This window comes from Cebidichthys violaceus, unplaced genomic scaffold (assembly GCF_023349555.1).
Source record: "Cebidichthys violaceus isolate CVI_PGR_0920_01 unplaced genomic scaffold, fCebVio1.0.p SCAF_11, whole genome shotgun sequence".
Taxonomy (NCBI): domain Eukaryota; kingdom Metazoa; phylum Chordata; class Actinopteri; order Perciformes; family Stichaeidae; genus Cebidichthys; species Cebidichthys violaceus.
The window spans coordinates 13,794,402-13,819,039 of record NW_027176274.1 but is presented as its reverse complement, the minus strand read 5'-3'; the positions used below and the strand labels follow the sequence as shown (position 1 = coordinate 13,819,039).

The following is a 24,638-nucleotide window of genomic DNA, read 5'->3' as shown; positions in this document are numbered from 1 at the left end:
TCAGAACAGACCTAATTGGATTTAAATGAACCCCCAAATTTCCCTTTGTTACAGCAAATAATATGCAAGGCGTTTTAATTAAGATCCGATACAAGCCCACGTGGAAGGTCTGCAGTTGCTTTCATGTCCTGCTCTTCAAATAGAGGCTGGAGCTTGCTTGGCGGACAGTTCTGTGCAGAATTTGGCTCAACGGGTGGTAGTGTGTGTGTGTGTGTGTGTGTGTGTGTGTGTGTTTGTGTGTGTGTGTGTTTGTTGTTGTTGTCTTTCAACAGAGGTGTTCAGTTCATTGAAAGAGCTCTAATGTGATAAACTTCTTTTAGAACTGTGAAGACAAGTTGTTCTACGTCGCACCTCAACTTTGGATTGTAGCACCTGTTTTAAATGTATTTTATTTATATGGTTGAGTATGGTGCAATCAGTATGTCTCAGAAGAACTTTTAAAGGGACTGAAGACAGCTCTGGACTTCAGTAACCAATGACATCTGCTATGTTCCTACTGGTTACATACAACTTTTAAAATCCCAAACATACGGTTTTCAAATTTATAAAGTGGCTCAGTAATTTCCTAAAACAGCCGGCCAAAACCATTGTGGTTTTTTTGCAAACATTACTCAAATGGGAGAAAGTGGTGTATCTAAGCGTAAATATACAACACACTTTGCAGTTTTTAACAACACATTTGGTGGGCAAGTGAATATTTACAGACAGTTGAATGATGCTGTAAACTCAGAGTTAACATTATCATTAATTTAGAGTTTACCAGCTAGCTGCTAATTTCATCTTTTTGTTGTTTGGTGTTGAGCAGGAAGCACATCGTGTTTTAGGCAGAGATTTGTGTTGCTGCCTGCTGCTCAATAACACTGATGAGAGGAGAGCAGTGGACCAAAACAGTAAAGTTGAGGGTGGACAACCAAAACAAAGAGCTGAAAGATGCTGTAAAGCTCTATAGAGTCGACGGGTGATATTTCTCTGTTTTTTTTACAAACCGAGCAATCCTTTTCATATATAAGTAATTATATGATCCATTGTTAATAGAAAAATATTGATTATTACCGGGTTAAAGCATTAAATTCCAGCAGTAACATCCAGTCTACATCTACAGTCTCCACAGTACACTTACATTATGAAGGTAATAGTGTCTTTTTCTTTCTCAGGAATGGGCAGAAAAGTGTTCAGTCCAGCCTGCATATGTACCTCAGGCATAATTTAAAGATGTGACATGTGTTAAACAGATGCTCTGGCGCACAAAGAAACCTTTGCCTTTGGCAAACGTGCATAGACAGAGTGAATGTGCTGAGTCTGGCAGCAGAGGTGTCAGCCTGTGCACTTGGACTCTATAATGACACTGATCGTTTGCTGCTTCAAAAGAGATTAGACTGCAACTAAAGAATGCTCTCACAATGGATCGCTATTGTCAGAGGGGATATGATTGACTGATTGATCTGCTGCTCATGTCCTCTTAGAGTGCGAGGCTGTGTAACAGCGGCTGGAACAGGAAGTCATCAGTCAGCCAATCTGTGTCATGAATCATTCAACCTTTGACTTCATTACTTTGTTGAGTCAGCTTCGGCCAATCGCATTGAACGATTCAGGAGAGGACAAACGGGACGCTTTGTGCAGAATTTGTAATGACATTTTTATATTTTTTTATTTTTATATTTTTAAGGTTTGATCTCTAATTGTATTGCTATAAGAACACCCAATGTTCACTAAAGCCATCACACTAAATGTATAGATTGAATTCTGCCTTGCCTCAGTGAATTAGCAGAGGAAATAATGGTAGATGATTGAAGAGCAGAATCATTCAATCATTTTTTCCCCCTTTTTTTTGTTGAAGAACCTTCTTTCTCAGTAACTTTGCACACAGTTAAGGTCATTTCCATTACCTCAGCTGAGACTCTGGAAGATAATGATAAAGTGCTGAATGGAATACATATTCACACTCCACTTTCCTAATGTGTGATCCCTCTTTTTCATTGAGAAAGAGGAAGAAATATTAAGTTAAACTAAGAAAATATTAGCCAGCCAGCACGCGGAAAGCAGTGTTGAAAATTGATGTTTTTCTACACGGCGGAGTTACTTCATTATATGTGCAAGCAAATTTAAATTCACAGCTCAAGCCTGTGTTAACATTAAAGATTTGAAGAGCAAAGCCAATTACAAGCATCGCTCTATAATCATGGACCACGGTTGTGAGTGTGAGTTTTAGGTTTGTGGTAGCAACACTGGTACTGAGAGGAGAGTGTGAAGTTACAGCTGAAACTGTGTATTGAGAGGCTGATCAAGAGTGAATGGAGCTGTGAGACTTTCAATACCTCTCATTTCCCTCTCTTTTCAAGTCCAGACAATTCGGCTCTTATTCCATAAGGTGAAGTCGAACACTTCCATGTGGTTTGTGAGTGAATTAATCATGATGATTAATTGGCTTTCAAGTTAAATATCCAGTGAGCGATGTCAGACTGCCAGACATCAGGGCTAAATTGACAGGCCTTTAAGGAGAAGCAGATTGATTTACACAGCAGCTAATGAATCGCCCTCCACCCAGAGGGAGAGGAAAGGTAAACAAGTCCTTTCTTTTCCTTCCTCCCATCTGCCTTGTTCAAGTACACTTTGCTCTCTGTATTGAACTCTAACCTGGTTTGGAGACTCTTGACAAATCACCCCCTTTCTATTGCTTTTCCACTACGATAACTGGACAGCTAATGTTTGTGTTTGTCAATGTTTAAGGTGCACTATGCTTGTGAATACTGTGTATTTTCATCAGTTGCATTGTTTTTTAGAAGTTGTTCCCAAGTATGTGTATGGCACTTTTATACATTTTAGAGGATGAATCCTACTCACTCACTTTTATTGGGTCGGCTCTTAATTCTTAACAAAGCATTACCATAACTCTGCCCAAAATAGCAGAGAAACAAAACAAACACAAATATAATAAAGAACCACAACATAATAAATCAGAAGCAAATAACAAAACAAACTAAACAACCAACAACATATCATTCCTCACTGTTATTCCTCACATATTACGACATTCTTTTAATCAATTTGTATAGTCTTCCGACCACTCAAAGCGCTTTAACACTACATGTCATTCACATTCATACACTGATGGCAGTGGCTACCATGCAAGGTGCCACTTGCCCATCGGGACTATCTACTCACTCATACCCATTCATACACCGCAGGAACAGCCTGCAGGAGCAATTTGGGGTTAAGTGTCTTGCCCAAGGACACACCGACATGGACTAGCAGAGCCGGGCATCGAACTGCTGATCGATCAAGGACAACCCTGCTCTACCACTGAGTCACAGTAGACCTGATCCTGTAGAACTTGATGGAGCTGAAGCTGTCCTCTGAGTGAGTCTGTTGGTTGCCGGATGAAGGGAATAGCCAGAGAATCTGATTTGTGACAAAAACTGGAAGAGGGTGTATCGTCACTGAGGTTTTTCTGGCTGTTATGACAACATAACATAACATTTTTATCGTGACATTTTTGCAGAGGGCAGGTGGTCTGGGGAACTGTGCTTCACTCTAGTCTGGGAACTGTTAACATGTCCGGTGTCCTCGCTGTGCCCCAGCACACCCAGTGGTCTCTTGAATATGCAAAGCAACTACTTCTCAGCATCAACCACTTTATGGACAGCCTCCACCATAGCTCCCAGTATATTACGTTTGTATCTGTGGCTGTAGAAAGCTGTGCCAACTCCTGCTTCCTGTAAGAGTGCTGCACTGGTAGATGTTTTGTTTTCGTATCTCATTATACAAGTTGAGAAGCAAGAGATGCTCATAAACTTTCATCTCAGCTGGAGCTCAGACAGGAGGCTGAGGGTCAAGTCTGACAGTGGTGAGGACAGACTCACCTCCAGCAACCCATGTGTATATTTATGGAGCATCTCAGGAAAACTGCAAAAAGTTTGGAGCAGTGCTGGAGCATGCAGACAGAAGAATATGAGATAGAATAGAGAAAAAGACAGATGTTTTGCATCCAAAAGGAAATACAGCTTACCCTTCAGACAAACAGTTCTTATAACTACGAAAGTAACTTTCGATCTTCTTTAACAAAACAACGCATAATCAAAACATTGTGATGTGACGAGGAGCTCTGAATGTTCAGACAGTATTCTCTCTTGATTTCTGATACCTACTGACATTTCCTGCAAAGCTTTCATGTCACAGTCTATGTTGAAATGATTTCTGAAAGATGTGCTCTTCAGAATTAAAACAATCTGTGCAGACAGTGTGAGTCAAGTCTGCCGTTGTTGTTTCTTATGAATAAAGACTTTAAAAGTATTTTTTTTTCGATGATGTGCTACTGTATACTTTTGTTCTTCTGAAAGCATTTATTAACTTTTGGCAATAGTTATTATGAGAGGGAATAGTTGGAATATATTTATATGCACCACAGACCAGGTCAGGTAAGACTGTGGTCTGTGCATTGCCGGATGCTAGGCGGGGATGCTTGGCGGGGCCCTGGGCAAAAATGAAGGCCCCTTTTAGCCTTGTGTTCCTCTCTGTGCAACATGTGCATTTCTTTTCCAGTGTAGGAATACTACCTGGTCCCAGATTTGCTATGTGGCAATTTAAATAAACTAATTAATTTAGGAATATGCAACAGATAGATTAACCAAAACGGGGACCTACTTCAAATCAGGGTGTGAAGATTAGCCACCTTATAATGTCAGTTGATATTATTATTTAGGCGTGCATATTTCTAAACACTTTTTCAATTAAATTAGTACAACAATGATTATGTACACAGATTCTGGACTTTTTGGGGGGCCTTGGATTCTAGGGACCCCTTGCAATTTCCCACTTAAATGTGTTGGTAATCCATGTTTGATTCAGTGGCAGGACAGCTCAACCCTGTGCTGCTGAGAACATGATGTACAGTACATATCGCTATTTCTGATTCCTCAGAAACTTCAGTCACTCTGGCACCAATTTCACTACAACTTACGAACGAACACAACCTGGTTGCAAGGACATGAATCCACATAGTTTATTCAAAATACATATTTATACCATCAACTCATGTGTCATAACTGTCTGTAAAACCAGTCCTCTTAAGTAGATCACTTAATAGACGGAGGAGGTTAAAGAAAAGTGGTCGATGCAGCACAGCTAATAAGTGCCGAGAAGAAGGTTTGCTATTGGTTAATGGTGCAAATCAAAAAAGTTGAACTTGGTGAGAAAATATTTCACAGATTTACTCATCTTATTTATAAAATGAATTGATTTTACTGAAGAAGTACTGGTCTGACTGGTACTCTACACTTTTCTCAGTCACCAATCAGGAATAAACATTCATACCTGGTGGCCAAACAAAATGATCTCCTCTTTTACGTTTACTCACTTGTTTTTTTGTAACCTGGCTTCAGTTGGTTTTGTGTTCTGTTTTGTTTACTTAGCAGCAAAAATTCATAATTTCCATGTTACATCCTAGCCGGTGCTGTGCTGAAAGGTCACGGCTGGTGAAAAGCAGAAGCTGAGTACTAGCTGTGTTTTGATGTTCAGTGTACCTATTCCCTCCCTGTAAGCCCCCCCGAGCCCCTCTGATCTACTCTGCAGCTCATTAAAACACCCTCTCCACCTCCGCATTAGCATCAGAGTCATGGTCAGACTGCTTTGTGTTATAAGGGTGGAAAACAATATCAATAACAACAACAAAAACAATAGTAGCCTTTGGTCCAGGGAGGAGAGGAGGAGAAAGGTCTTTGATAATGTACATCAAAGGGAGACGCTGAAGTAGGCTGTGTTTTCATGGCTCGCATGCCAAGGTCGTCTCTGATCCTGCCCGTGTGGTGTTAGCGCTCGGGGCCGGTCGGCTCGCACAAGGTGAGCTGCTGGGTCTTCAGGACATGTTCTCAAGGATGGGAAGTCAAGCACTGCAACCAACAAAGGCTTTTCATAGGTTAAAGTTGTGGCCCTCGATTGACATTGATTTCCCCTTTCTGCTAGAGCACATGTGAGAGTGCTTGTGTGTCTTGGAATCTGGAAATGTGTGCAGGCAGGAAATAAAAGGTTTCTCCAAAACCACCATTTCTGAACCGAATCTCTGTTTAGTGTGACACTTGTATCTGCGCTGCAAAAATACAGCAGGCCTCGGCTGTTTACATTAGAGTTTCCATTTAAGTTCTCAGTAAAGTGTAGCATCAGAAGTGAAAAAAGACAGAAGAGGAAGACAGAGCTTTGTCTTTTTAGCTAAATCTTTTATTAGGAGGAACTCTAATCTGAGTTGTAGCAGTTGTAAATACTAGTAATTTGTTATGGAGCTGGATCTGTTGACATGTGGGCGAGGCAACTAATTCATTCACAGCACTTTGAGAACTTCTCGTCCCCGTTGGCTGAAAAGTGAAGCACGAAAGTTCATTCTTGACCTTGGAAATAGTAGTTTGACCAAACAATCCCAACTTTTTTTCCACAACTTTCAACCACATAACATAGTCTTTATCAGCGGAGGGCATTTGAAGATGAATCAGTTGACAATAAGCTTGTGCCACAGGTTGAAGTGTATAATTATTACTTGCAATAATAGATGAAGTAATACCCTTTAATAAAGACAAATAGAAACCCTTTGTAAAATGGGCCTCATTAGAAAGTGGCAGCAGTCTTACCTCACTATATTCATAGTGGAGAGTGTGTGAGAGTATTGGCACTTTAAAAAAGTGCCAATATTTTTCACAGTCCCAACCTTCATCAGCTGAAGTTAATCAGTCAGTCTGCATGTTTAATTCAGTAAAACATTAAATGTGTCACTTTGACAAAAAGTTAAAATTGTTGAGACACTAGAAATAGCATTTCTTCTCCCAATAAGTATATGTGAAGGTAGTGTGCTGTGTTAGTGCGAAACTCCCCTCACTGTGCAGTGAATAAGTGTTGATACCAAAGCTACATGACATTGTTAACCTGCTGTGTTTAAAGGTATGCATTGTATTTATTTAATTGGATTCTACTGTAAGGTGTCTTGATTGATGTCTCAACTGATCCACACACGCAGTACTACTTAGTGCTGATACATTCATAATAACGTGTTCATGTTCAAGAGTGTTCTTTTGTTATGCTTTTATAATTCAAACACAATTGAACAGAATAGTAATTATAAAATCAGCCACTTGTTCTCTTCCTGCTGAGTAATCACAGGTTGTTTTTTTTATTTGAAATCTGCTGGAAAATGCATATGAGACTGTGCGGCACTTTGTGCACTGTCCCTAAGGGTATAGGGGACTACAAGACACAAAAGGTAATTGATCCTGTGATCATACATGATTTTATACTGTTTGACTAATTGATTACAAACACATTTTTACTATTACTCCTGCTATACAGTTATGAGCCATAGTCCACAGGATCGCAGTGTAACAGGAGCACAGTCATGAATCAAAATGCCACAAACCATTCTGCCACTTGTATCAGAAGTCACTTAATATTTCACCATCTGATATTTCCTTCTTTCCCCCCAATCCCACCCGAGAAATCATCTTAACTACAGAAAGCCTTTATAACCACGTGGAGCTCGGTGGGAGCTTCAGAGAGAAATCTGTCCATTCATGAAAGGCGCAGGGCCAGCCAGACTCAGCCAGACCGGCCCTTCAGGGACACCCGCTGTTTGACTTGGCTCAAGACTGGGCCTGGGTACAGGGCTACAGTTGTCCGTAGCCACAGGCTGCAGAGCTGAAGGTATTTCCTGACTAAATTTCTCTGTCATACTGTTTGCAGTCGTATTCGAAAGACGGCGAGGGAACTTTAGAGAGAGAACATGGTCACAAACTCATTAGATGCCACAGTGGGAAGATACAAACACAACCACAAAGGTATAGGCACATTTGGATTTCTATTTCAGTTCATGAGCTTTGGTAAACGCAAAGAGGAAATTAAAAACTCATAGCTTCCTTTCCTTTAACCCAACTTCCATGTCTTCTTTTTTTGCAACCATATGAGCGCTATATTTTTCTTTTAGGCCGTGACTTTATCTAAATGCGCTAAACCCCATGAGTCTCATCTTTTCTCAATTTCCTTTGTTTTTCTTCTATGACGGCCCAGATGTTTCTCTTCTCTCTGTGCATTTTGCTCTAGCTTAGCATAAATATTCAGCAAAGACGTCCGCTTGTAACGAGCCATCACTCAGAACACATCTTTCACCATTATGTTAATACCTACAGACACTTAGAAACGGGTACATTTCAAGCCCTGCACACACCTGCAAGCACCTGCGTATACACACACACACACACACACACACACAAACACAGAAAAAGAGAGATGAGTGAGTCTTTGTGCCATTTCCCGGCTGTATTCACTCTGTGCTGTTGCTGTCACTTTGGTCCCTTTCAAATGATCCATTGGGATTAATTAATGTAATTTTCACAAATGAATTCCCCCTATTCATACATAATGGGCCAAACCACAACGGTGTTTAACCAGTGCATCTGTCCATTGGGTGTCGTCATTTAAGTCGCAGCAGGGGTTGGTAATTGCCTATTGCTCCAGTGTGGTAAACGCAGCTCCTTCTTTTCCTTTCCTTTTACTCTCCCTCTGCTATGAGTAATTCCACCCAGAGCAGTTCCACCACATCAAGCACAGTTAAAAAAAAAAGGTCAGTTATTGACTGAAGACAGCACATCCCAGTGCATTCAGACGCACATTTGAATATTTTCTGTCATGTTTGTCTCATATTTCTCTCTCTGTGTATGAGGACTTTGGAAATGACTTTGATCGTCTCCCCTCATATCCTCTGTTTCCCAGTCTCCCTGTACCCCGACTACTGCGCTTTGTCTCCCCTTGTCTCCTCTCCGTGGCTGCCTCTGCTTCTGATTTAAACGCGCAACAGGGGGTTGTGGGTAGAGACTCCCACTGTGAAGGATCTCTCTGACTCAGGGAGAGCTGAAGGTCAAACACACTCATGATCAGAACCACAGGATGACACTGAAGAGGTGGAAAATAAAGAGAGCAGGGATGAAAGCCACAGAGATAAGTTCTGTTCTCTCAGCAGTGTTTTCAGTGCAGTTCAGTATTCTGTAAACATCGCGTTGCACGGCTCACAGTGGAGGAGCTGAGAGAGACGATTCACCTGGTCTTATAACTTCTACAACATACACACTTATACAATGATTCTATGAATAGAAAGCAAGATACCAAGAGAGATATGGAGTGAAATCTTGTCTCTGCAAAGACTAGTCATAAACGTAATAATTGTGCAAATCACAACACTCTTCCTCACAACTTATTTTCTGAGTAGTCTGCCTGATTTGTGTTCCTCTCTCTCTTCTTAATTAGACAGACCCTTGACCAACAAAGCCAACAGAGGAGGAACATGAGCGCGAACAAGAGAAAAGCATCTGTTTCTTTGAATGGAAAACTCCTGGAGCCCAGATGAAGGATTTTCCTTTTTCTCCTTCGCAATTTTTGTTGGAAGTATTTGCATATTTCAAAAGTCTACCAAAGAAAATAGCCCAGGGGCAGAAATGGCCGATCTGCATATTGAAGACTCAACAGAGGGAGAAGAGCGGGAGAAGAGAGGGAGAGAGAAAGAGAGGGAGAGAGGGAGAGTGAGAGAAAGCCTCTGTGTAATTGATTTGAAGAATATTTAAAATAAACAATAATATGAATTAGCTGATGGTGTCATACTCATTATGCTGGATTATTTGCAGTATTCACTACATCCAAAACAGATTATTTCCTTAGTTTTGAAGCAGTTCCATGGATAGAGGGAGAGCGAGAGAGAGAGAGAGAGAGAGAGAGAGAGAGAGAGAGAGAGAGAGAGAGAGCAGAGAGCAGAGAGAAAAATGTGCATCAGAAGAAGGCCTCTTCACCCAGCTTCCTTCATGAATAACAAATAGAGGACCCAGTGCTGTGACCAGCCAGCACAACACATGAAAAACATTAGTGCATTCCCTGAGTAGTCTGGTTTTCTCTACATTGTGCTGGTATGCTGGAAAGATGTGAAACACCGTGGTGCTTTTGTGCAGCTTCTCTGTGTTTGCTGCGTTTTGCTGAATACAAAGTAACAATAAACAGTTTTTAGAGACCGTGGAAAAAATAATTACTGATATTTTTCTGTTTATAAGTTGTGAACAGCTTTATTAATGGTCAATAAATCATGTACCAATGCTTTATAGATCAGATTTTTACACTTGTTTATAAATGGTGTTAAATCATGAAGGATTGTTACAATAATCAGTCGTGCATGTTGCACATTTTAACTAATGGTCTAATATTTTGGAATAAATGATTTACTGATGCCTTACATGGCAGTTAGAAGCCATTGTTAAAACTGCATGTTTTGAAATATTGACAATGACACAAGTTATCTGTGACTTTAAAGTACGATCAATGGGCTCACTCAACACAGCAAAATCAAACTTTCATAATAAACATGACCGTATCTGTTGATATATTATCTGTGCTCTGATATGATACAGATTGGTGGAAAAACGTAATGCTGATGAACTTTTTTAATTTGTTATGTATATCTCTATATACCCATTCATTTAATTATTTATGATGAAGTCTTAAAAAAACACAATAAAATGTGTGTGTGTGTGTGTGTGTGTGTGTGTGTGTGTGTGTGTGTGTGTGTGTGTGTGTGTGTGAGTGTGTGTGTGTGTATATATAGATATATATATATTTTTTTTTTAATGCTATACATGTCTTTATAAATCTATAAGAAAACATATTAAATATAAAGCCAAAGTACTTTGGCTGTATATTCTTCAAGTTATTAACATGTAAGGATTCATTGATTTAAAGGGTAAAGCAGCTACAGTCCAGCATATAAATATAGCTTATAGATTATTCGCTGTAAATGCAACATATATTTTGCTGTGTAATTTATTGTATCATGCAGCATGTGGTTGTGCTGAGTCCTGTAAATGAGTGTGTCCCATTAACCCCTAAATGCCATCCTGCCTACACCCAAATTAAATAGTTTAACAAAACAATCCAAATGATTAATTTAAAAATGTGTCAACTGTATCTGCATTACTCAGTTATTCTGTACTGACCAAATATAATTATTAACAATATTACGGGACATGACACACACATATTTCTATTGCAACTATACTTTACTTTGATTTACTTTTTTCGAACTTCCTGAAATAGGATAAATCTAAATGTAATTTGGAGCACGATAACTGAACATAATGGTGGGTAAGTGGATTCAAATGTTATGATAAAAGTCTCGATTTATGTTGCAGGTTGGGAAAATACATTTTTTTGTGACCATTTATCTTTTACCTTTTGGATGAGATCCAAGACAAATGCTGAAAACTGAAAAACATAAATTAGCACATTTATTGGCTGCACCTGGCTCTCTACTCCAGTCATCCAGTCCAGTCGACGCTTTACTCTCTCAAGACCCTTAAAACTCTACGGCAAAGTCGTGGTAGAAAACTCCCCGCGACATGTTTAGTTAACAGGCCATCCATAAACGGACCAGGCAAGGAAACATCCAACAGAACCGGTTTGTTTTTTGGAAGATGGAAAAAGCAAACTGTTGGCAGATTTTGTGCACCTTCAGCGCTCACCAGTGTGGCGCGTCACGCCACTGTAGCCCCTTTACCATATGAAAAGGAGCGCATTAAGATGCAAAACGCGTACAAACCCCCTATGTACCCAAAGCCGACTTATCCTTGACACAGGCCTCGATCGCTCTGCGTTATTATAAAACTGATAATCATAGTACTACGGTATTATTTGTCTGGTATCACTAACCTCATCGGCTGCATAAGCTCAATATCTGTTAAAGACGTATACTACTACTACTACTACTACTACTTCTACTACTACTACTACTACTACTACTACTACTACTACTACTACTACTAATAATAATAATAATAATAATAATAATAATAATACAAATAATCGTTATTAAACGTATTGTCATTTTGTGAGAAGTTTTTATTTTATTTGTTTCTTTAGATGATTTATTGCTCGTCCTTAAGGGCACCTCCAGATTTATCTGTCTCTGTCTTTTTTCATTTCTGTAATATTATTTTATCATATTGAGTTGCTTTATTCCTGCAGCAAGAACTGAGTGCACCCGAGGCTCAACTGAGACACACCAGCTCCTCTGACTGTGCGTCCAATCAGCGGGAGCTCTGCAGAGCCTTTCTGCTGTAATTGGATGGAGATGGGTGAGGAAAACGCAGCCTTGGCACAACGTAAACACATGCTCGTCTTCTTCGCACCGCAGAGGACGCACCGGATAGAGCAGATGGACTGACAGAAACTACCGAGAGGACCGGAGAGGCTTTACTTAAAGTTGATTTTGTCATCATCACTAAAAGGCTTTAAAACATAAATAACAGATAAACGAGTTATAAATGAGCAGCTTCTCAGCTTGGCACGGATCAGGGAAGGTCTTGTTCCATATCACCAGGTCTGTGGATTACGCACGGCGGAGCTCCCGGGACAGAGAAAAGTTTTGAAGACTATTTTTTTGCTGCACTGGAATGCGAGTGTATTTGTATTACACAAGTCTCAGCGCGCACAACCTGCTATAGAAGTACAATTATCATTTGAGCTTCTATGGAGTTGTTTCCCACTATTTTTTCGTTTTTATATATAGACTGAATTTATTTATGGATTAGAACTGGGACTTTAACAGAACACCAGAAGAGAGAAAAATATCTGAAGATATATGCTTTGGGGGATGGCAACAGCAACATCAAGTCCATACCTAGCCAGCAGCAGGATTTTATCCGGCCCGGTCCTTCACTCTGATCGGAGGGTTGGTGGAATGCAGCCGGGCAGCACCGCTGTGACCACGGTGTCTAGTGGATACAGAGGCGATCCTGCAGTAAAGATGGTGCAAAGTGACTTCATGCAGGGTGCCATGGTGGCAAGCAATGGGGGCCACATGCTAAGCCATGCCCACCAGTGGGTAACATCGTTGCCTCACGCGGCAGCCGCAGCAGCCGCGGCCGCAGTTGCAGCAGCCGAGGTCGGCTCTCCGTGGTCCCCCAGCTCCCAGCCGCAGGACGTGAAGAGAGGGAGGGAGGACCTCCACACAGGCACCGCTCTGCACCACAGGTCCCCGCATCTGGGACCCCATCAGGCGCACCCGGGAACTTGGGGAGGCACCTCCGCGGCGCACATCAGCATCACCGAGGGGCAGCAGCAGCAGCAGCAGCAGCAGCAGCAACAACAACAACAGTCTCTCATTTACTCTCAGCCCGGCGGGTTTACAGTCAACGGGATGCTGAGTTCGCACGTGGGACAGAGCCTCATGCACCAGGGGCTGGTGCGCGGGGAGTCCCCGGAGCTGGATCACGGAAACCACCATCATCACCATCACCACCATAATCACCACACTCACCATCACCAGCATCACGGGGTGAACCACGAAGCGCACTCAGACGAGGACACCCCGACGTCTGATGACTTGGAGCATTTTGCAAAACAGTTCAAACAGCGGCGGATCAAGCTGGGTTTCACTCAGGCAGACGTGGGCTTAGCTTTAGGCACCTTGTACGGCAACGTGTTCTCACAGACCACCATCTGCAGGTTTGAAGCGCTTCAGCTGAGCTTTAAGAACATGTGCAAGCTGAAGCCTCTGTTGAACAAATGGCTGGAGGAGGCCGACTCCACCACTGGGAGCCCGACCAGCATCGACAAGATAGCCACCCAGGGCAGGAAGAGGAAAAAGCGCACGTCCATCGAGGTGAGCGTAAAAGGCGCGTTGGAGAGCCACTTCCTCAAGTGTCCCAAACCATCCGCGCAGGAGATCACCTCTCTGGCGGACACTCTGCAGCTGGAGAAGGAGGTGGTCAGGGTCTGGTTCTGCAACCGCAGGCAGAAAGAGAAGCGCATGACGCCGCCAGGATTGCCTCGCACCCCGGAGGACGCGTATTCACAGGTGGGCAGCATGGGTCCTGACACACCGTCACCATCCATAGACTGCAAGAGGATGTACAGCGACACGTGAAAATAAGTGGCCGGACTTTAAATCTGAACAACGTGAAGTGTTTGAATACCTTTTTCGAGAAAATATTTGATGTTTCCTTAAATGCTCTGACACTTGATGAACTTTTCTTACTGATCCCCAATAATAATGTTGTCCAGTGTGTGTTCACTTCAGAGCAGGACAAAAGTCTACTTTTATGCATCCTCGGTATTTTTCTGGACTATGAATCAGCTTTTGGCACAGAAAATGAAAAGTTTAACAAAAGTGTGAGTAGAAAACTATTCAAAGTCTATTAAAGGCAAAGTTTGTTCACCAAAAAGTCTACAGAATTGGAATTTTATCAATCTGTTTCCAGACATAAAAGATATTTCTGTCTCTCTGTTAGAAATAAAAGTTCCCTTGTATTGCTGCAGAGTTTGGTGTCCCAAAGGCTAGACTGGACTGCATCGTTTCTTTTATATGAAAGACATCTAATGCGCTTTATTCAGCATTGTTTTTAAAGAGCAATAATTTATATTCCTTGAAACGTGTTTCTGACTTTTGTGTTGTGTGTCAGTGGATTTATGTTGTGACACAGTTGAACATTTTACCAGTGTTGTGTTTTCCTTCATAGAAAAGTCATTTTATTAAATTAGCAAACATTCCCTTAAGTTGATGTACAAGTTAGTCTGCTGTGTATTCTTGTATGATGCTTTGGACTATTTATTTTTTTCCCACTGTGTATATTTTCATGGAATAGACTAATTATTTAATAAATTTGACATAAGGAAAGAATTGTGTTACGCTATCTGAGAGGACCATCATTATTAAGGTTCCTATTGACATACACACTCGCGCACACACACACACACACACACACACACACACACACACACACACACACCATCATGTGTCCTTTTACCTCACACCTTTGCAGTGAAATATTAACATTAGTATATTGATGTTCTCTGCTGCTTTTTAATGGATATTTTCAAATATACCAATATAGCTATAAGTGTCAAAAGGGCAATTTAAATGATCTTTTATGACAAACAAAGCCCATTTAGAGACATTATTCCATACGTTATATAGAAGAAGTTATAAAGGCATGAAAACAAATGCATTTTTCAAAAAAGTTTAATGCTATTCTGCCTGGGCTTTTTTGTTAAAAGCAGCTTGTCAAGCTGCAATGATAGTCGATTAATTAAGATGAGAAATAATCAATTGACAGAAAAGTTTGATAATTGATAATTGTTTTTTTTAAACATGGCAACTTCCCTGGTTCCAGATACTTATATGTGATGAAATGATGATTTTCTTTCTATATTTATAATAATAAATTGAATGTTTTAAAGTCTTTGACTGTTAGTAGAATACAACTAACTATTGGAACACATCTTTTCATGCTGTGGGACATAAAATTTCTCACTCTTTGTTGTCATACAGTTTACAGACAAAATGCTTAATCGAGAAATTAAGATTAAGGTTCATCAATAATGAAAACAGTTGTTAGTTGCAGTCCCAGCAGCTTCATTAACGGTGACGTAAATCAAAATAATCTGTCACTAGCCAACACCATTTCCCAGTTTTTCTGCCTCCTAGTTGTGTTGACACTGTTGAAACTGATTTAGCTCATCACAGAAGTCTCTTCTTGGAGTTTGCCTGCACATTTCTGCGTGATATACGACATGTCAGCCCAGCCACATACGTCCTAGTGCTATGGACTGCAGCTTTGTGGAACGCAGCCAACATAGGTCAGCTATCCCAGCTGGCAATTCACCTCGGCAGCGGTTGCCAAGGTGACAGCGAGATGGAGGGACACGAGGCAGTGGATCTTTTGCCACAGATGATGGGTTTGGCAGATAGGCAGCAAGGAGCTCAGGACGCTGGCTGTGAGAAACAATCTGTGTTTCGTCGCTCTGTTTCTGATCCACACAAACATGACAATACATACAAGAAGAAACATATGAGCTGATGTCTCAAATCAAAAATCTCAACGATGATTTTGAAAACAATGGGTGGAGTCGTGGGGAAAAAAAGCCAAGGAGAAGAAGTGGTTGTGGTGAAACTTGGAGGGAGGTCAAAGGTCTGCCGGTACAGTACCTGCCAACAAACCAGACAGAACACTGAGAAATAAACACAAACCTGGAAGTTAATGGTTTACTGTAAATGTCACACTTTTAATTGTTCTTTGAATATTTTTTACTAGGTATCTTCCAGAAGCTTGAGCTGAAAACATGGTACGACTGACACATTTTTGGTAAATCTATCTCACTTCAAGTCATTAAATTGTATATTTTATGAATTTCTGTCCCTTTTGAGTCAACATGTCTCCCAACAATGCCAATGCTAAATAAATCTTATATAACACTGTTAAAAAACAGAGGCAGACAAGCGCACAACTATATCAAAAAGGTGTGTGTGTGTGTGTGTGTGTGTGTGTGTGTGTGTGTGTGTGTGTGTGTCTTCATCGAACATTGGCAGGATTTAGGGGAAACTCTGGCCTTGTGGGTTATAAATAGCAGCCTGCCTGCATGAATGGGTGGTTTGAATGGGTCTTTACATGTTAGCCCACGCAGCCGTCGTCACCCCAGGTCAAATTTCAATCCCATAATGGCTGAAGGGATACAAGTACGTGTAGAGAATACTTCACCAGTTCATGCTGCTGAAAGAAATAACGCAGATACATTAGACACAAGTGAACCAACTTTTCAAAAAGTTTTATTATAAAAAAGTGTTATTCTGCTTTGATAAAGACCCGTCAAATTCATTTGGGGAAATAAAAAATGCATACCAAAAATGTAGCTGTTTTTCTCAGCTTCAGACAAGTTGACTTTCAAAAATAATGTTCACATCAGACAATGATTTTGTTAAAAAGAAAGACAGAAAAACACTTTTTACTGACTTGTTATGCTTGTCAGCATCGAGTGACTTGAACAACAGCTCAAAGACACACACGGCATTCTGAAAAAAACAATCACAGTCTACATGTTCGTGACTCGATGTCAACGCAAAGAAAAACGTATGCATGTTCTCAGCTTCCACAGCAATATCACACAGAGGACGAAAGGTGGCTCCACAGCTGACTGTAACCATCTACTGATGCCTCTTAACATGATCTATTCCTGCCGAGAGCTGCAAAAGCCAGAGTTCCCTGATAAAAATGGAGGCAAAATCTAAGCTCGCAGGATTGCAGTGTGATCCCCTCAAAGCTTAGCGATGTAAAGATGGGAGATAAGGATGGAATTGAGGGATAAGAAGCCCTTTAAAGGGTTTTGTCATCACAAGACGCTATGTCTTCTCTGAATATTAATACTGGGATCTACAAGCTGATGATGTTATAGTAACCTGGTACTGAAGCCGAAACCCCTCAATCCACAGAAATGGCTCGGCTCACATGCATCTGTGCTTGTGATGACAGCAAGAAGTATAGTCAGTGCTCATGCATATAGAGTGCTGCAGGAATGAGTCCTGAAAACCCAGAAATGAGTCAGCATTTTGCCCTTCCGGTTCTCTCGTCTCAAAGCCTGAAATAAGGCCTGTGGTCAACACGAGGAGCTTAAGAGATTTGTTCTACGATACAGAATATGTCACTAAATATCTCACTAGGGTTTTTTTTAAGGTTTTACATGTCTTTCACTAGCAAGTACCACACCATCAAATATACATTTAATTTAAGGAAAACATGCTACTGCTTGTAGCTCATCCGCTTTGATACGCTCATCCAGTGCGATGCTAACTTCCGGGTTGGCCTTCAAAAATGTGTCATCCCTGCAGCACTTTAAATGTGCTACTTAAATTTAGTACCATCATCATTGGCGTATTGTTTCTTGCATCACTGAAACAGGGGATGTTTGCAGTAAAGGATGTTATCACCTCCTCCAATAAAAAATGCTAATATTATTGCTCATAATTGCTCTTAAAGCCTTGTTCAGGGCTTTACACCAGAGCAATTATTGCATGATGATCCCTTCTTTCATGCTTGTTGTTTGAACCTGGACCTATATTCAAAGAATATTGTAATGTACAACTATTTCACAGTGGGTTGCACATTATGAGTCACCACTGTTTGGTGTTAATTATTCTCACATTGTGGAGATTGGTTAACCACGTAAGTCTAACACTGATTAACACACTATGGCTTCCTCAGTGTGAATCAAAGCTCATGGCATATGACTCCTACCTGGAGTCAGAGGAGCATTGATAAAGGACCCAAAAATTGTGTTTTAGTTGGTTGTAATTTTGTGTGTGAATGTATTAAAATGTCCTAAGTGTAGCACAAAAATTGTGTGTACAATACTCAATCATCTCAAAGTCAATATTCTTACTTGTGTGGGGTTTTCTCCTCTCCGAATATTCTGATTTAGTGGTGAACATTTTTCACTTTTTCCGTGTTTGCTTTTTTGGTGAATGATGGAGTACCAACGTCTCTCCATCAGGAAGAAATTAAAGCAAACATCTGCGGAATAATGGACAGGGAAATGAATTCTCTCACTAGCAAGCTTGTTGTGTGGGTGCCACTGAACGTGACGAGCATGCATGTGCCAGATCGGTGGAGTGGAACTCGTTTGATGGGCATGTTCAACACATGGGCACGATGCCAATTTAGACAAGCATGCCCATGAAAATAATCAACGCCTGCATGCTAAGTGTGCGAATGTAACCGTGTGTATCTGTATGTGTGTGAGTTGTCTTCTTTAAAGTGAACTACATTAAGAAATATGTGTCTATAGATGATATTCTGCACATCTGGACTCAGACAGTATTCTATCAATGACGGGTGATATACCTCCCTTTAAAATACAAGAACTATACCAGTATTTAAAGCTCTCACTTGATATGGCCATGTGTTGCTCTACAAGGAGGTGCTGTAACTCTAAATAAGTTTGAATTAAAAAAACAACAACCTATACATACTTAATACAAACCTTAACATACCAACACATAAATGTCTGCAATACGCTTCCAAAAGTAAAGGCCAAATACATGTAAGGCACAATGCTGCCATCTCCTGGACAAAAATATCGATTACCGTCTCTGAATGTAAGAGGACTCTGATCAAATGGCAAATGAAAAAAAAAACACAAAACCAATTAAATAATCTTCAAGATTTTTTTTATTTTATTTTAGGATCATTGGATTAATTTAGTATAGTAATCTGTAAAACAAGAAGAGAAACCCATAATCTAACCTTTGATGTTTGAAGCAGGGGATGTGAGAGTGAGTCTGCCATTGGCATTATTGACAGACAACCCCTCATTAGGATTAATTATCAATAGGTGATAAGATATTAAAAAGCTTGGAATTGAAAGCTAAATGGAAGTTGGTTATTGTAAATCCATATATTCCTTTAAATATGTTAATTTTGTATATACTACTGTATCACTTGCATTGTTTAAGGAATAGAGAAAAATGCTAAGTGTAAATAGTATTATTATTGTGTATACGGTTCCATAGTAGGCGTATGAGATGAGAGGTTTTCGTTTGCCCGATTGTTTTAGTAGAAATGCTGTAATATTACCATTTTATTGCTTTTGGTGATATTTATCAAGTCTTCTCAATGTGCATCTTCAATAAAAACATAATGTTCAATCTTTAAACGTATTCTAATAATATCAATCGTGTGATGTGTTGTACTGTTTTTGTTGTTGGGTTGGGTAAAAACTAAATTGATGGTATAAGGTGAAGTTTTTACTGTGCGGATATTTTGCCAGATCAAGAGTAACTTGATATTGTAATGCATTCATTAATAAGCAACAACGATATGCTACATGTCCCACGTGTCGCATAGGAAAATAACACTGGAAACGCCACACCTGTTTAAACATTCCAGTTTCCAAATCAATGTAATCTCCGCACTGCTCCTTTAAATCAGTGCCCACCTGCGTGTCTGGCGTCAGCATCATCCGCAGTCGCCACGATGGCGATCGATACGGCAGTGAAATGCTCAAAGTGGGATATTTTGGGAAAGGCTCGGCATGCACAGGGAGAGAAATGCGATCACCGAGCGGACTGGCTCGACGAGAGACATTCATGAAACCTGGTACCGAATGTAACGTCAAGGTAGGCCTATTTATGTCTGCTTAATGCTTGAAATGGATCGTTGTATTTGCTTTAATCCCCTCCTCGTTGCTTAGAAGGAACACACATGTATGTTGTCTTTGATGCCTGTAGATCATGTATCTGGAGATCAGCACTGGCTCGTGGTGATGCAGACAGGTTGAGCAGCGTGTGACTGACACAGAAACACAGGTGATGGAGAGACACAGGCTCATATGTAAATAAGAGAGGACACACTGTGCAGGCTAATTGGGGGCGCTATGTCAAAACGATAAATGTCACAGGATGTAAGCAGTGGTTTATCAATGCAGGGACGACTAGATTATGGCATCACATATACGACACTGTGAATCTGCATCGAGGAGCTGATGCCACCATAATCCTCTGAGATTGATTACATCTGGTTGTTGCTACTCATCAAATGAGGATATGAAAATGAAGAGTCTTTACTCAATTATTGTATTTTATTCATAATGTCTTGGGCCATTACATTTCTCCATGTTTGTATTGTCACATCATCCCCACCTATTGATTCAAAGCTGAGTGGAGTGGAGTAAATCCACTTGTTTTTTTGTTGAAATAAGAAGCTCGGATCCCCCTGCAGGGCAAGACAGCTCATTGTCTTCTTGATATAATTTGCATTTAGTCATTTTGAAAGGTGTTCAAATTAGAAAATTGTAAGGCATTCTATTGCCTAGTTTTATTGTAACGTAGGCTACATGATCCCAGGGTTTCTTCTTTGCTACAACATTTGTTCTCATTTTTGTTTTGTTCTCTAACAATGTGATTTATCTCCTACATCTAATTCAATAGATGCTTTATTGATTATACTAAAATATAATGACCTGAAGTAAGACCTTACAGAGACATAGTGTCTGACAGTGAGGCGTCTTTGCTGTATGTTTCAAGAACAAATATAGAGTTTGAAGTCCTGACAAAGTCCTAAATTGCAAACACTGTGATACAGAGGATATTTTGTCAGAGGGGATGAGAGTACAGGCTGCTTGTTGCCATGGAAGTGGTGACCTTGTTGCCTTGGCAACAACCAGCAACACTATGCAGTGTCTGATAATGTTTTTGTGCAAGAATGTAGCTCCAGTCACTGGAGGGACCGTTTCCTCTCACCTGTGTGGGGTTAACCATCAAATATTGAGATAACACTAGTCCTCTTATCGTAGGGTAACTCAAACTTAGATTTTTGACTATTAACATAAACTGTATTACAGTGACAAAGATATTCTGTGTATATCACGACAATCACTGAATCAGGCCTTTTCACAGAAGATATTTTGATAAGTCACAGTATGAAAAGCTTGTTGATGATCATATTAATGATCTGATAGTGTGCATGCTGGCTCACTGTCACACTGTTACGTCTCACTGGGACATTTAGAACAAAGCCATTGATAATTAGTCCCACCTACTATTATGACTGCTGAAGATGTCTGCTGCACTAAGGCCTATCACATCTAGACTCTAACACGCCGTCACAAGGAACTAAACATGGGAGGTAATGCCCCTGAACTCATCTTCTTGTCTCCCAGCACTTAGGAGCCAGTCCACCTGTGAGGACCACGTCTGAGACCTGAAGGCCAGAATGACCTCAACACATTGTTAACACTGTCCCACCGTCAGGAGCAGGAGGTGGAAACCACAGCAACAGACGTGTCCTTTGAATGCCTTTCTGTTTCATCAAGATTGCATCAGAGTCTGAAGCATCATCCAAGAATGAGCTTCTGCTCAGTCGAAGGAAGACACGCTGTGCCATGGTTTGTACTAGAATGTGTGTATTTCTATTCACGTGTGAAGAATTACATGTACTGTTTGCTTCGGAGGCTCGGTGGTGTGAATGTTTGTATACGCGCCCATGTGAGTCTGTACAGCTGTTAATCATCAACCTCATTCAAGTCAGCGAGCGGCACACGTCTGTCCTGTATGCGACTATATCGCTCAATGAGTTGTGTCTGGCTTATATAATAAGGACGTCATTCCTCCTCTCACTGTTTCAAATTTACAATTGTCCCTGAGTAATGGATCACACAGCAACTCCTCTAATTATCTAATGAGACACTCACCATGTTTACAGCAGCTTATTTAAAGAGACAGACAGCACATTCATGTAATTAGGAACATAGACCTTGTCAGAGATATGCTCTTATGTAATTTGACTGTTTCTCTACAGGTTGTTTGTTTTCTGTTTCACAAAGTATCTTTTTTGCAAGTGCCATATGTCAATATTCTTTCTCTCTCAGATATTGCCATGGAAGACCAACTGCTGGAGGACAACTTAACGTGCGTACCACAACAATAAACAAACATGTACCGTCTTTTGGGCTGACATCCCCTGAAAAATAGCTGCCATGGCTTTTTGTAACGAAAGCCTGCTGGAGGATGAGTGCAGCTTCATGGGGCCGGACATGGTAGAAGAAGCAGCGGAAAGTCTCCCGTCAGAAGCGGCTACTCCCCTCATATCAGTCACTCTGCGCGTGACCCTGGCCGCCATCATGATCTTCATGATTACTATTGGTTTCCTCGGCAATGCCATCGTGTGTCTGATTGTTTACCAGAAACCTGCCATGCGTTCTGCTATCAATCTCCTCCTCGCCACATTGGCCTTTTCGGACATTATGCTCTCCCTGCTCTGCATGCCCTTCACTGCAGTCACCGTGGCCACTGCCGACTGGAGCTTTGGAAGCGGCTTCTGCCGAGCGTCCATCATGCTGTACTGGCTGTTCGTCCTGGAGGGGGTGTCCATACTCCTCATAATCAGTGTGGACCGTTTCCTCATCATTGTGCAGCGGCAGGACAAGTTGACCCCGCACAGAGCTAAGCTGTTGATTGCGGGTTCATGGGTGCTGAGCCTGTGTGTGTCTCTGCCATCTGTAGTTGGGTGGAGGACGGGTGCAGCAGGTATTGGGGGTGCCTGGGCGCCGCAGTGTGTGCTGGGTTACAGTGATTCTGTGGCAGACCGTGGGTACACGGTGCTGTTGGCAGTTGCGGTATTCTTTGTACCGTTCACTGTCATGCTGTACTCTTACATGTGCATCCTCAACACGGTGCGCCGCAACACCCTGCGCATCCACAACCACACCAGTGAGCATTCCTGCCTGCCGGCCCTCAACCAAGTCAGCAAAATGAGACTTACCGGCCTGCAGCGGCCCCCTCAGATCAAGGTGGACATGAGCTTCAAGACCCGAGCCTTCACCACCATTCTCATCCTCTTTGTCGGCTTCTCTGTGTGCTGGTTGCCGCACACAGTGGTCAGCCTGCTGGCCGTGTTCAGCCGGCAGTTCTACTACAGCTCGGTTTTCTACCCGATCAGCATAGGAGCCCTGTGGCTCAGCTACCTGAAGACGGTCTTCAACCCCGTCATCTACTGCTGGAGGATCAGGAAGTTCAGGGAGGCCTGTCAGGAGTTCATTCCCAAGAGCTGCAGACTGTGTCCCAGAGTGCCGGGCAGGAGCCGCAGGAGAGTGAGGCCCAGCAACATCTACGTGTGCAGCGAGACTCAGTCAGCTGTGTGAAACAAGGAGGGCCAGTTTGTCGATGCCGATCCAGCAGGTGTTGACGTCAACTGTTTTTAACTCTTACTTTTCCTCATGATAAGCAATCAGAACAAACTTAAACACATATTGAGAAAATATTGTCACCACAAGGATGAACTTTCAATCTCAATTTTGAAGCCAGCAAGGATTAGAAGAGAAGGATTCTACGACAACTGGGCAACTCCATCCATTGAGGAAGGTCATGTGATATGATCGAAAGCTCCATCACAGTTACTGAATAGACCTTGTGGTGAGATTATTGTGTCTGCTGCTTTCAGTCTCAAGATAAAGCAGTTGTTTTTAACTTTATAGCCATTATGGTTTCTGAAATTTACTGCCAAACTATTTCATATCATCCATTGTCAATTTACTTCTCCATTTCAAAATGAGTCCCTGATGTGTTCCATTAATGGCATTCTGTTTCTTCAGACTGTAGACAAAAAAAAACATGCACAGTATTAGTGTTCAGTGATGTTGTCAGAGGAAAGTCCATAAGCTTTCAACTGACGTCTTTAAAAAATAATCATTGGAATGAAATTTGTGCAGAAACATGGCCTTGTGTGAGTTGAAACTGTTATTTAAAACCGTGCGTGTGTCAACAAAGAAGTGTGTCAGTTATTGAGCTGTGAATGTTTAATTGAATGTATTATCTTTTCATGAATAAAGGAACCAGGTTAATAAATTCAGTTTGTAAAAGAGGTCGCAGTGACAGAGTGTTGAGTGCTTGGATGAAAAACACAGTCTAGACATCCGCTTTTACAATGAATATGGTTGCTGGGATACCAAAGACATCTATTCACTGGATGTACAGTAACTCTACATACAGACATTTGTGTATTCAATTCTATCAGCTTTAATACCATTGGAAGAATGAGGCTAGCACAGAAATGCTAACTATTGTTTTTGCTAATGAACACCTATGATGAATGAACAAATGAAGTGAATGCACTGTGACATTAAATATGTTTGGCATTTTGATTTAAATACAGGTTGTCGGTTGTATTGAAGTACCGCATTAAACAGGAAGATGGTGCTGTTCATTCATTGCAAATATGGATTGCTCCATTTCCTGCTGAGTTCTCAGCCTCATTAACAGACTGAAATGCCATTTTGTTTCACTTCATTCATTTAAATGAATTGCTGAA

The 24,638-nt window shown here is 41.1% G+C and overlaps 2 protein-coding genes across 4 annotated transcripts; both read left to right on the top strand.

The window, feature by feature from the left end:
- The first annotated feature begins 12,643 nt into the window (after window positions 1–12,643).
- pou3f3a (POU class 3 homeobox 3a) lies at window positions 12,644–13,934 on the top strand. Its single transcript, XM_068735751.1, has one exon. The coding sequence runs from the start codon at window positions 12,644–12,646 to the stop codon at window positions 13,928–13,930; it is 1,287 nt and encodes a 428-aa protein (XP_068591852.1). The 3' UTR covers window positions 13,931–13,934.
- A 5,875-nt stretch (window positions 13,935–19,809) lies between these two features.
- Window positions 19,810–24,426, top strand: gpr45 (G protein-coupled receptor 45). 3 transcript variants are annotated; one of them, XM_068735721.1, is made up of 4 exons: window positions 19,810–19,951; window positions 20,063–20,140; window positions 21,493–21,717; window positions 22,201–24,426. In XM_068735721.1, exon 4 carries the CDS (start codon window positions 22,309–22,311, stop codon window positions 23,470–23,472), a length of 1,164 nt encoding a protein of 387 aa, XP_068591822.1. In that variant the 5' UTR covers window positions 19,810–19,951; window positions 20,063–20,140; window positions 21,493–21,717; window positions 22,201–22,308; the 3' UTR covers window positions 23,473–24,426. The 3 variants fall into 3 exon arrangements, with proteins under 3 accessions (XP_068591822.1, XP_068591839.1, XP_068591831.1); XM_068735738.1 differs by having other exon boundaries at window positions 21,493–21,731; XM_068735730.1 differs by lacking the exon at window positions 20,063–20,140.
- The last annotated feature ends 212 nt before the right edge of the window (window positions 24,427–24,638 follow it).

Coding starts and splice junctions, on each gene's coding strand:
- pou3f3a (XM_068735751.1), top strand. CDS start 12,644: ATGCTTTGGGGGATGGCAACAGCAACATCAAGTCCATACCTAGCCAGC.
- gpr45 (XM_068735730.1), top strand. CDS start 22,309: ATGGCTTTTTGTAACGAAAGCCTGCTGGAGGATGAGTGCAGCTTCATG.